General features: G+C 48.2%; 1 protein-coding gene and 1 pseudogene across 2 annotated transcripts in view; one reads left to right on the forward strand and one right to left on the reverse strand.

Annotated features, from left to right (window-relative positions):
* Positions 1-12,856, reverse strand: part of LOC308084327 (protein NLRC3-like) — a 297,537-nt pseudogene that overhangs the window by 229,970 nt on the left and 54,711 nt on the right. The gene's annotated exons all lie outside the window — the stretch shown is intronic.
* The window catches only part of aplp1 (amyloid beta (A4) precursor-like protein 1), a gene marked incomplete at its 5' end in the record, with an annotated part of 76,723 nt that overhangs the window by 47,573 nt on the left and 16,294 nt on the right, over positions 1-12,856 (forward strand). The window contains 7 exon segments of the mRNA XM_080427179.1: positions 1,124-1,253; positions 3,701-3,813; positions 4,299-4,397; positions 4,399-4,508; positions 7,070-7,205; positions 9,110-9,347; positions 11,365-11,492. Coding sequence (XP_080283305.1) covers positions 1,124-1,253; positions 3,701-3,813; positions 4,299-4,397; positions 4,399-4,508; positions 7,070-7,205; positions 9,110-9,347; positions 11,365-11,492 — 954 coding nt within the window.

Consider the following 12,856-nt stretch of genomic DNA (forward strand, 5'->3'; position numbering starts at 1 on the left):
AGTGAGTGTGTTAATATAGTGTTCCTCTGGAGTGAGTGTGTTAATATAGTGTTCCTCTGGAGTGAGTGTGTTAATATAGTGTTCCTCTGGAGTGAGTGTGTTAATATAGTGTTCCTCTGGAGTGAGTGTGTTAATATAGTGTTCCTCTCCATCATCAAAGTTGCATCACCCCTGCTATAGTTGATCGGAGTCCCCCAGGGGTCTATACTAGGTCTGCTAGTATTTCCCTCTACACCAAATCTCTTAAATCTCTCTCTCTCTCTCTGTCTGTCTGTCTCTCCGTTTCCCTCTATACCGAATTATTTGGTGAAAATAGTTGATCTACAAGCTCGCAACGCGTTGTCAGCTTGCAGATGGGCTCTTTTCAGCCCCCGAGAATAGGGACGCTAGTGTTGTTCTGTTAAAGCCTCTCCTGCCTGCATGTCCACATGTCCTCATCTGATGTCATTCCCTCCTCCCCAAACCAATGTCCACCCTCTTGTTCTTGACCTTTCCCCTTGTTCTGTCCCCCTCTTCTGTCCCCCTGTCCTCCTCTTCTGTCCCCCTGTCCTCCTCTTCTGTCCCCCTGTCCTCCTCTTCTGTCCCCCTGTCCTCCTCTTCTGTCCCCCTGTCCTCCTCTTCTGTCCCCCTGTCCTCCTCTTCTGTCCCCCTGTCCTCCTCTTCTGTCCCCCTGTCCCCCTCTTCTGTCCCCCACTCCTCCTCTTCTGTCCCCCTGTCCTCCTCTTCTGTCCCCCTGTCCTCCTCTTCTGTCCCCCTGTCCTCCTCTTCTGTCCCCCTGTCCTCCTCTTCTGTCCCCCTGTCCTCCTCTTCTGTCCCCTTGTCCTCCTCTTCTGTCCCCCTGTCCTCCTCTTCTGTCCCCCTGTCCTCCTCTTCTGTCCCCCTGTCCTCCTCTTCTGTCCCCCTGTCCTCCTCTTCTGTCCCCCTGTCCTCCTCTTCTGTCCCCCTGTCGCCCTCTTCTGTCCCCCTGTCCTCCTCTTCTGTCCCCCTGTCCTCCTCTTCTGTCCCCCTGTCCTCCTCTTCTGTCCCCTTGTCCTCCTCTTCTGTCCCCCTGTCCCCCTCTTCTGTCCCCCTGTCCCCCTCTTCTGTCCCCATGTCCTCCTCTTCTGTCCCCTTGTCCCCCTAGATGTACCCCACCCTCCAGATCTCTCACATAGAGGAGTCCTCCACGCCCGTGACCATCCCGTCCTGGTGCACCAAGGGCTGGGGGCACTGCCAGACACACCCCTTCATCGTCCTGCCCTATCGCTGTCGAGGTAAGAGCAAACAAGACACACCCTTCATAGTTCTGCCCTATCACTGTCGAGGTAAGATATCAAACAAGCCACGCCCCTTCATTATCCCCACACACACACACACACACACACACACACACACACACACACACACACACACACACACACACACACACACACACACACACACACACACACACACACACACACACACACACACACACACACACACACACACACACACACACACACACGCACACACACACGCACACGGCGGCCATAGCTGAGTGGTTAGTGAGCCCGCCTAGGGAGCCAGAGGCCCTGGTCTATTCCACGAAAGCGGAATTAAATTATCCTGGTTTGAAAGGCAAATCCAGGTTTGACAAGCCTGCGCTGTTCAGCCTGGTTTATTCAGTTCCACGAACGCCAAGCCGGGCTGAGAAGGAGAGGTTTGTCGAGCCAGGATCGTTAAACCAGGCTGAATGTGAGTTCACATATTCCTATAAAAGACCATGAAAGTCGCTCTTCTCTGTGGTTGAACAGCTCATGAAATCATACAAGGAAGTAAAATGTATTTAAGCAAGAAAGGAAACGCGACCGCAATAAATAGATCCAGGGAGAAAGCATGGCAAAGTATTGCAGACAAATTAAATGCACAAGTTGTCCAAAAATATGCAATTAATTTATATACAAATCCATAAATATATAATTCAATTAGGCTTAAACATAAGGAGTTTAAGTGAATGTTGGAATTATAATTACACACTTAGAATAATTTTCTAATTTCTTATTTCTAAATTCTAAAAGTGAAAAGCTTGCCTTTTGGCGGCCGGGGGTTCCCGGTCCACGGGGGTCAACGGGGGGCCGGGGGGTCAACGGGGGGGCCGGGGGTCAACGGGGGTCCGGGAGTACCCGGCCCCCGTGTACTCCCGGACCCCCGGACCCCCGTTGACCCCCAACAGTGGTCCGGGGTAAACGGGGGTCCGGGGGTCCACGGGGGCGGGGGTCCATGGGGGGCCGGGGACCCCCCGGCCGCCATAAGACAAAAACATTTCGGGCTTGTAGATCTTCGATTTTCGCATAAGAATTGAATAAGTGTGGAAAAACTCATTGGTTTATGATTGGAGTCATTGGACTAACAGCTATTTCACAAAACTTGAAGAACAAGGCACTGGATTAATAAAGCTTGGCTGTTAGCCTGGTCCGGACCAGGCTAACTTCACAGCTAAATTGCCATGGTAACTAAGGCAGGATTGCTTCAATTTTCTTTTGTGAAACAGGATCATGGATAAACATATCCAGGTTTACTGGCTAAGTTAATCTGCCGAGCTAACTCAGCTTTCGTGAAACCGATTCCTGGATAATTTAAGCCAGGATAGCCGATTAAACCCGGTTTATCCCTAATCCAGGTTTCGTGGAATAGACCCCTGGTTGCCCCAGGATCGATTCCAGGCCAGGTCAGCATATGTGTCGATGAAATGAAATTTGTCCCTGAGCAAGACTCTTAACCCCTAATTGCTCACAGGTTGTCATTGGAAACAAGACCGCAAGGACTTAATTGAACGACCTGTTAAAAAAAGGAATTATCGTTATCCTTACACACACACACACACACACACACACACACTTGAAGAGTGTCATCAGAAAAGTGCGTGCTATGAGCCTTTAAACTGGGTTTGGTGATGTTCTATATTGTCAGAATCAGCTTTGTTTGCGTTTGTTTACGGGCTAAAAGATCCTCCTGAACTTCTGGACAATATGTTGAATTATCAATGTATAGTCGATGAGTCCACCTTTGGAGTTACATCATGGCAAAGTAACTACACAACCCACACCTCTACCAAAGTGGTCTGTAGCCCTTTAAGTGACAGTGAAAATGTTTTGAACCAATGAAAAGTATCAACAAGAGCTTGTGACTAAATGATAACTACATTGGATCCATTGGATATGATATCAATTCATTGTCCAGACCTATAGTCGGCCTACACACTGAAGCAGCACACTGAGGTTGATGCATGCATTGCAGGGATTCAAAATGGCCATAAAGTGCATCTGTCCTACTTTACATCATATGCTCTCTGATGAATATTGTATGTTAAACAGTCAGTCAGTCAGTCAGTCAGTCAGTCAGTCCCTCTTTCTTCACTGTTAGGACAGCTCGTGTCTGTCTTCATTCTCTCTCTCTCTCTCTCTCTCTCTCTCTCTCTCTCTCTCTCTCTCTCTCTCTCTCTCTCTCTCTCTCTCTCTCTCTCTCTCTCTCTCTCTCTCTCTCTCTCTCTCTCTCTCTCCTCTCTCTCTCTCTCTCTCTCTCTCTCTCTCTCTCTCTCTCTCTCTCTCATATTCATCATTAATGCATGTGGTGCATCACGTTTGATGTTGAATTATCTAACGATCCCACAGAAGCTAAGTCTCAATCTGAACCCTCCTCCCCCCTCCTCTCTCTCTCTCTCTCCCCCCCCCCCCTCCAGTGGGGGAGTATGTGAGCGAGGCTCTCCTGGTTCCAGATCGCTGCAGGTTCCTCCATCAGGAGCAGATGGACGCCTGTGAGAGTTACGTCTACTGGCACAACATCGCCAAGGAGGTGAGATGATCAAACTATGTGTGGAATTACTGCACGCTCTGCCAGACAGAGAACGCTGTACACTTATAAACACTTTCATTTACGGGCCGTGTACACACACCAACACACACACACACACACACACACACACACACACACACACACACACACACACACACACACACACACACACACACACACACACACACACACACACACACACACACACGTGCATGTGTGCATGCGTGTGTGGGAACTGTTGCAGCTACTGTATAGCAGACATCAAACACAGGCCTTGCCAACATAACTAAAAGTCTGCAAATACTTTGACTGACACATCCCCGGGTGTGACTAGTTTAGACAGATCCCTGGCATCCTATAGTTTCTATAGTTTCAGTGTGTGTGTGTGTGTGTGTGTGTGTGTGTGTGTGTGTGTGTGTGTGTGTGTGTGTGTGTGTGTGTGTGTGTGTGTGTGTGTGTGTGTGTGTGTGTGTGTGTGTGTCTAGGCGTGCACAGCAGACAGCCTGGAGCTCCACAGCTATGGGATGTTGCTGCCGTGTGGAGACCATTTCCGGGGGTTGGAGTACGTGTGCTGCCCGGGGAGGGGGGGGCTCCGGGGGGAAGGGGGAGGCCGACGCCCCCCGTGGACCCCCCTCCCCCCCGCCGCCGGGGGCACCGCCCCCCCAACAAACGCTCAGCGCCCAGAGCAACACAGTGTAAGTGTTTACCTCTGACCTCTGACCTCAAAGACACACTGTCACCACTGACCTCTGACCTCAAAGACACACTGTCACCACTGACCTCTGACCTTAAAGACACACTGTCACCACTGACCTCTGACCTTAAAGACACACTGTCACCACTGACCTCTGACCTCAAAGACACACTGTCACCACTGACCTCTGACCTCAAAGACACACTGTCACCACTGACCTCTGACCTCAAAGACACACTGTCACCACTGACCTCTGACCTCAAAGACACACTGTCACCACTGACCTCTGACCTCAAAGACACACTGTCACCACTGACCTCTGACCTCAAAGACACACTGTCACCTCTGACCTCTGACCTCAAAAGACACACTGTCACCACTGACCTCTGACCTCAAAGACACACTGTCACCACTGACCTCTGACCTCAAAGACACACTGTCACCACTGACCTCTGACCTCAAAGACACACTGTCACCACTGACCTCTGACCTTAAAGACACACTGTCACCACTGACCACTGACCTCAAAGACACACTGTCACCACTGACCTCTGACCTCAAAGACACACTGTCACCACTGACCTCTGACCTCAAAGACACACTGTCACCACTGACCTCTGACCTTAAAGACACACTGTCACCACTGACCTCTGACCTCAAAGACACACTGTCACCACTGACCTCTGACCTTAAAGACACACTGTCACCACTGACCTCTGACCTTAAAGACACACTGTCACCACTGACCTCTGACCTTAAAGACACACTGTCACCACTGACCTCTGACCTTAAAGACACACTGTCACCACTGACCTCTGACCTCAAAGACACACTGTCACCACTGACCTCTGACCTTAAAGACACACTGTCACTCTGGAGAAATTCCACCTAAATGATTGTGTTGAAATCAGATTGAATTTGATTGCATTGTGGACCCACCTATAAGGCACATTTTAAAGGGATAGTTCACCCCTTTTTTTCTATGGATCAGTCACCCCATGGAGACTTTTTGTCTCATTCCTAAGACAATAATTTGATTCCGGTAGGAGACACAAAGAGTCTCCTTCATGTCTTCTACCGGAACCGCTGATCATCAAATTATTGATTAAGCATTTAGACGCTGGTTTTTCCTGCTGGTTTATAGCATACACAAACACACACACACGTGCGCGGTGCAAGGGGAAACACGCTCGCGCACGCACACACACACACACACCCACACACACACACAAAGCGCACACGCACGGTGCAAGGGGAAACGCACTCGCGCGCACACACACAGCCACACACCCGAAGCAACAACGGCGCGCCCAGGGCATTTAGACCAGTGAAAGCTGGTCTAAATGCATTTAGACCAGTGAAAGCTGGTCTAAATGCATTTAGACCAGCTTTCACTGGTCTAAATGCATTTAGACCAGTGAAAGCTGGTCTAAATGCATTTAGACCAGTGAAAGCTGGTCTAAATGCATTTAGACCAGCTTTCACTGGTCTAAATGCATTTAGACCAGTGAAAGCTGGTCTAAATGCAGAGCACAAACCCCGATAGCACCAGACCACAGCGCATGTCAAGACCAACACACCCATGAGCACGAGAGCGAGAGAGACAGAGACAGACGGAGATAGGTCCTTTCCAGCACCATGGACAGAGACACTGCTTGACAGTTGGTTATTAAGCGAGGGTCATTGTTGAGAAGTAAATCCCAACAGGAAGAGCTAACAACACTGCAGAGCTCCAGACCCTGATAGGCAAAACCTCTTTGCCGAAAATAGCTGATCCACAGATCTACAGTGAGCTTGTAGATCTGCTATTTTCGGGGTTCTTGGGTTAAAGTGGTTAATGTTGGGTCCAGTGGTTCTGAAAGTGGATTCCAAGGACTCCCTGGGTTCCTTTAGGGGGGGTTCTAAATGGACCCTTACAGGTCTGTAACTCTGAGAGTGTACAAATCAGGGGTGATGAAACTTTGATAATGCAGAGGGCCATTATATTTCCACACTCACTCCAGAGGGACACATGACATATATGTCGGGTAGACACCTCTTATCTCCATTCTTTTTACTTTTTTCGTAAATTAATGCCGTACTTTGCTATTCTATGTCCCACAAAAGTTGCAAAAATAGCCGATCTACAAGCTCAAAACACTATTTTTGCCATTTTTGAATTGGAATCCTGAAAAGTAACATTTTTATTTATTTCAAATGCATTTGTATGAACTTAAATACAAATACATTGGGCATAAAAACTACTACTAGTCATTATGCTACTAATATAGATAATTAAAGTGGGTCATGTTTGCATGTTTGGAATCATAACAGCTGAAATCAATAACATAATCACTATTCTGATATTAACCTGTGTGCCGCATTAAGTGAAGGTGAGGGCCACATGTGGCCCCCGGGCCGCCAGTTGCCCATGTATGGTCCAAATGGAACCAAAGGGACCTGTTAGTTTCCATTTGGTTCCATTTGTACACTCTCAGAGTTAAGAGGAGACCTTGAAATGTAAAGGTTTGAGACCCATGCCCTAAGTCTGACCCCCCCCCCCCCCCCCCCGTCGTAACACAGAACCAAAGTGACGGCGAACGCGGCCAGCCCCTCCCCCGGCGCTGACGTAGATGAGCCCACCGTGGCAGAGGAGGAAGAGGATGATGAGGAGGATGAGGAGGCCATGGAGGAGGAAGGAGAGGAAGAGGCCAGGGAGGTATGGCACCGCTTTATCTTCATATAGTCACGTTTTAGTCATTCTGAAATGTTTTTAGTGTTAGTCTAGTTTCAGTCGACTAAATATAACATTTTAGTGGACTAAATGTATTTAAGGCGGGGCCGTGATGGCGTCGTAACGCCTGATTTTTACGTAGCCGTGTGCCGAAAATAGCCGATCTACAAGTTCAGCTATTTTCAGAGTGTGACACCAATCCTCGTCGCCAATGTAATAATCTGAATGTCCACACGTCATGGAGGTTACAATAGACTCTGAAGCTTTACTGGTGTTCATTACAGAGCATTCTGCCATCTATCACCACTCTCTATGGCTGCCTAGTGACGTCATCATGGTTACTCTTAAAGGGGTACACTACAACACCCACACACAGCCAAGCATAAAATGACTTGTCTTAGTTCTACTGGATCTCTTCTCGAGTTCTCAACAGGCCTGAAAATTAAGGCCCGGCCCAAACTGGGCCGGCTCGGCTCGGCCCGGCCCGAACAATTACCATACTTTTAGGCCCGAAAACCCGAAAGAGTGTCATTATGGCCTTAATGTCCTCAAAGTCACGCATCCAACAAGCTTTGAACTGAGCAGACTGGACTTTCCGTTTCACAGATAAGGGCCAAAACATCTTGAAAACGGCCACTTTCTGTCAGGAATGAGTACGGAGGACCCTAAAGCATCTTGTTTTGTTTATTAACAAAACAGGATATTCCATATAAGATAATAACAGGACTCTTAGATACAGGACGGACTCACTCCACAGGGAACTACGAACCAACATGAACAAAACACACAGGGCTTATATAGACAGCACACAGGTGAACTCAACACACAATCAACACTGGGATAGGCTGGAGGACTAAGAGGACACAGGTGGAAACACTGACCAATCACAGCACTGGTAAGACAAGGCAGGGACAGAACTACAGGGGCAGACAGGAAGTCACAGAACACTACTACAAAATAAAGAACTACAGGGGCAGACAGGAAGTCACAGAACACTACTACAAAATAAAGAACTACAGGGGCAGACAGGAAGTCACAGAACACTACTACAAAATAAAGAACTACAGGGGCAGACAGGAAGTCACAGAACACTACTACAAAATAAAGAACTACAGGGGCATACAGGAAGTCACAGAACACTACTACAAAATAAAGAACTACAGGGGCAGACAGGAAGTCACAGAGCACTACAACAAAATAAAGAACTACAGGGGCAGACAGGAAGTCACAGAACACTACTACAAAATAAAGAACTACAGGGGCAGACAGGAAGTCACAGAGCACTACTACAAAATAAAGAACTACAGGGACAGACAGGAAGACACAAAACACTACTACAAAATAAAGAACTACAGGGGCAGACAGGAAGACACAGAACACTACTACAAAATAAAGTACTACAGGGGCAGACAGGAAGTCACAGAGCACTACTACAAAATAAAGAACTACAGGGGTAGACAGGAAGTCACAGAGCACTACTACAAAATAAAGAACTACAGGGGCAGACAGGAAGACACAGAGTACTACTACAAAATAAAGAACTACAGGGGCAGACAGGAAGGCACAGAACACTACTACAAAATAAAGAACTACAGGGGCAGACAGGAAGGCACAGAACACTACTACAAAATAAAGAACTAGACGCATACATTTTGTGTCAGGTCGGGTTCGGGCAGAATTTGAGAGCTCTAATCTCTTCTCCACTAGTCCCTCCATAATATTTATAGTCTAGTTTTTATTTGTTGATGAAATAGTGAATATAAATCATTTAGTCACAGTTTTTGTCATCGCAGCTTGAAAAAAGGTGGTCGACCAACATGACAAAATGAACGCTGTTCTGGATGGAGAGCGTCTGATTAAATGCCGACATTTTAAAATGTAAATCGTAGGAAGAGGAAGAGGAGGATGAGGACGAGGCTGACGATGAAGAGGAGGAGGAAGAGGAGACGGCAGCGGCGGGCGTAGCGGCGGCGGCGGCGGTGAAGGCGGAGCCAGAGGAGTACGAGTACTCTGTGGACTCGGGTCCGTACCAGGCCACCGACTACCTGGACCCCTTCTACTACGAGAAGGGACAGCAGCAGGGACGCAAGCCCACCGCTTCACCACCCCTGACCCGAGGAGACAGCTGTGAGTGTTCTGTCTGTCTGTCTGTCTGTCTGTCTGTCTGTCTGTCTGTCTGTCTGTCTGTCTGTCTGTCTGTCTGTCTGTCTGTCTGTCTGTCTGTCTGTACGTCTGTACGTCTGTACGTCTGTACGTCTGTCTGTCTGTACGTCTGTCTGTCTGTCTGTCTGTCTGTCTGTCCGTATGTCTGTACGTCTGTACGTCTGTACGTCTGTCTGTCTGTCTGTCTGTCCGTATGTCCGTACGTCCGTACGTCTGTACGTCTGTCTGTCTGTCTGTCTGTCTGTCTGTCTGTCTGTCTGTCTGTCTGTCTGCCTGCCTGCCTGCCTGCCTGCCTGCCTGCCTGCCTGCCTGCCTGCCTGCCTGCCTGCCTGCCTGCCTGCCTGCCTGCCTGCCTGCCTGCCTGCCTGCCTGCCTGCCTGCCTGCCTGCCTGCCTGCCTGCCTGCCTGCCTGCCTGCCTGCCTGCCTGCCTGCCTGCCTGCCTGCCTGCCTGCCTGCCTGCCTGCCTGTCTGTCTGTCTGTCTGTCTGTCTGTCTGTCTGTCTGTCTGTCTGTACGTCTGTCTGTCTGTCTGTCTGTCTGTACGTCTGTACGTCTGTCTGTCTGTCTGTCTGTCTGTCTGTCTGTCTGTCTGTCTGTCTGTCTGTACGTCTGTACGTCTGTACGTCTGTCTGTCTGTCTGTCTGTCTGTACGTCTGTCTGTCTGTCTGTACGTCTGTCTGTCTGTCTGTCTGTCTGTCTGTCTGTCTGTCTGTCTGTCTGTCTGTCTGTCTGTCTGTCTGTCTGTCTGTCTGTCTGTCCGTATGTCTGTACGTCTGTACGTCTGTACGTCTGTCTGTCTGTCTGTCTGTCTGTCTGTCTGTCTATCACCCCCCTCCCTCTCACTCCCACTCTAACATTGTGAGTGGGCTGTAATGCAGGCTCAGCATATACTATACTCTGCTGCTATCTATGGCTTTGTAATTGACAGAGGAAGATAGCACAGACTCTATACATGATGGAAATACGTCAGAGATGTACACACGCACGCGCACACACGCGCACACGCACACACACACACACACACACACACACACACACACACACACACACACACACACACACACACACACACACACACACACACACACCATTGGTGTGTCAGGAGATGGGATGTATAGATATGTATGTCTGTGTGTGCTGTCTGGATCAATAGGCTGTTAGCCTGGCTCTCTCTGCCTCGTATCCTCACACAGCCTCTGGATACTGCAACGCTTTACATGATTACTAACTATTAGGATTAACATGATTAGTTATTATTACTAACTATTAGGATTAACATGATTAGTTATTATTACTAACTATTAGGATTAACATTATTCATTACTATTACAAATGATTAGGATTAACATGATTCATTATTATAATTAGGATTAACTCTATAAACGCCATTGACTCGAAAACGCGTCAATAACTACTTAATCCACCCACGCCATTGACGCGTTTGACGCGTTGGATTTGCGTTCATTGTTTAATCTCTGATCGCGCTATGCTGCTTAAAATTCAATGTTATTCTCGAGTTCCACTTACTTCACCCATATCTGCATCCGGTTTCATGTCCTGGGTTCCGTTTCCGGTTTTTGATTATTTTCCCCCGGTCATTTCGTCCAAAATAGGTAAACAAACGGTTTTTCACACGGTATGACGGACAAACGGACAGTTTCTCTTCTATAATCTATGGTCTGGGTGACGATCAGTCATCGCCGTCGTGTATCACAACGTAATTCTGACGATCAAAACAATGTGGGAGGACGTCACATCCGTTTTCATGGTTTTCCCTGTCTAATAGCTCAAGAAGGTAAACAGTGACACCAGGAGCTGATCAAGCTATCATGTGCTGCTCTCTGGTGGCGGATTTGTGCGGCGTCTTTAAAAAACAGTCTGTTCAATTATTTTCATGACATTTTTCAAAATATAAAAATAAAAAAAACAACTCTCTCTCTCTCTCTCTCTCTCTCTCTCTCTCTCTCTCTCTCTCTCTCAGTGCCCACCCCTCACCCCACAGACGGCGTGGACGTTTACTTCGAGATGCCGGGCGACGACAACGAGCACGCCAGCTTCCTGCGCGCCAAGATGTACCTGGAGGAACGCCGGATGAAACGCATCAACGAGGTGAGACAGGCAGAGCTGAGAGCAGCAGTGAGGTGAGACAGGCAGAGCTGAGAGCAGCAGTGAGGTGAGACAGGCAGAGCTGAGAGCAGCAGTGAGGTGAGACAGACAGAGCTGAGAGCAGCAGTGAGGTGAGACAGACAGAGCTGAGAGCAGCAGTGAGGTGAGACAGGCAGAGCTGAGAGCAGCAGTGAGGTGAGACAGGCAGAGCTGAGAGCAGCAGTGAGGTGAGACAGGCAGAGCTGAGAGCAGCAGTGAGGTGAGACAGGCAGAGCTGAGAGCAGCAGTGAGGTGAGACAGGCAGAGCTGAGAGCAGCAGTGAGGTGAGACAGGCAGAGCTGAGAGCAGCAGTGAGGTGAGACAGGCAGAGCTCTGAGCAGCAGTGAGGTGAGACAGGCAGTCAGACAGACAGACGTAAATGCATAGACACCTCATTGTCGTACATCAACGAGGCAGCCATATTATCTGTCTCAGCTTGCCATAACTGTTTATACGTATCTGAGAAAAAAATAATATTTATTGAATGAAATAATGATTGCAGCGTCCTATTGCCGTGAAACCTTTTTTTTAAAGGCATGGTAGCGCTACAAGAGTCCACTTTGTGCTTTGGCCTCTTAACTCTTGCATCGTAGGTCGTACAATGAAAAATATATTTTCCCCTGGATCTTCTTGGATCATGAGTGACGCAACTCTCCATATTTGTGCCTGATTACATTGTCTGCCATTTTGAATTTTGAAAATCAAGCAGTTGTAGTATATATAACTATAACTACTAGACCATACCCGGTGAAGGGCGCAGGCGAAAGTACAGACATTGCTGCTTGTTTCTCGCGCGAAACCTGGCAACGCATCTCCCATTGTTTGACACATAATGGCTAATAAAAAGCTGAGATTTGATGAAATTGAGAAACGGGCTTCGCAGTTAAGTTCAGATGGTAATGGGCAATGGCTGTGTGCAAAATCAGATCAAGTGCTCCAGCCACTGAGGAGAAACGGGCAAACAGTTTTGCTGACACCAAGACACCAAGACACCATGGCCACAGAGCTTTGTCAAATTATAGGAGGATAACTGCCTTCCAAAGTGTGTGTGCCCTGGGTAGGCAACCCGGTCTGGCAGAGACCTGTGCTCTGAGGAGCACACCTTTCTAGTTCTGTTAACCACTTGAGTCCCTCAGGGCTCAATACTAGTGTATTTTCTGTTTTCTGTAATTGTGGGGAAAGCGTTCGCTGAGAATAGCAGATCGACAAGCTCACAACGCGCCGCATTGTGAGCTTGTCGATCTTCTATTTTCAGTGAAAGCTTTCCCCACAATACAGATGATGGGGTTTAAGTGGTTAATGATTTTATTTATTTTCTTTTTCATTTG

This window comes from Gymnoscopelus braueri (genome assembly GCF_963280865.1).
Source record: "Gymnoscopelus braueri genome assembly, chromosome: 4".
Taxonomy (NCBI): Eukaryota; Metazoa; Chordata; class Actinopteri; order Myctophiformes; family Myctophidae; genus Gymnoscopelus; species Gymnoscopelus braueri.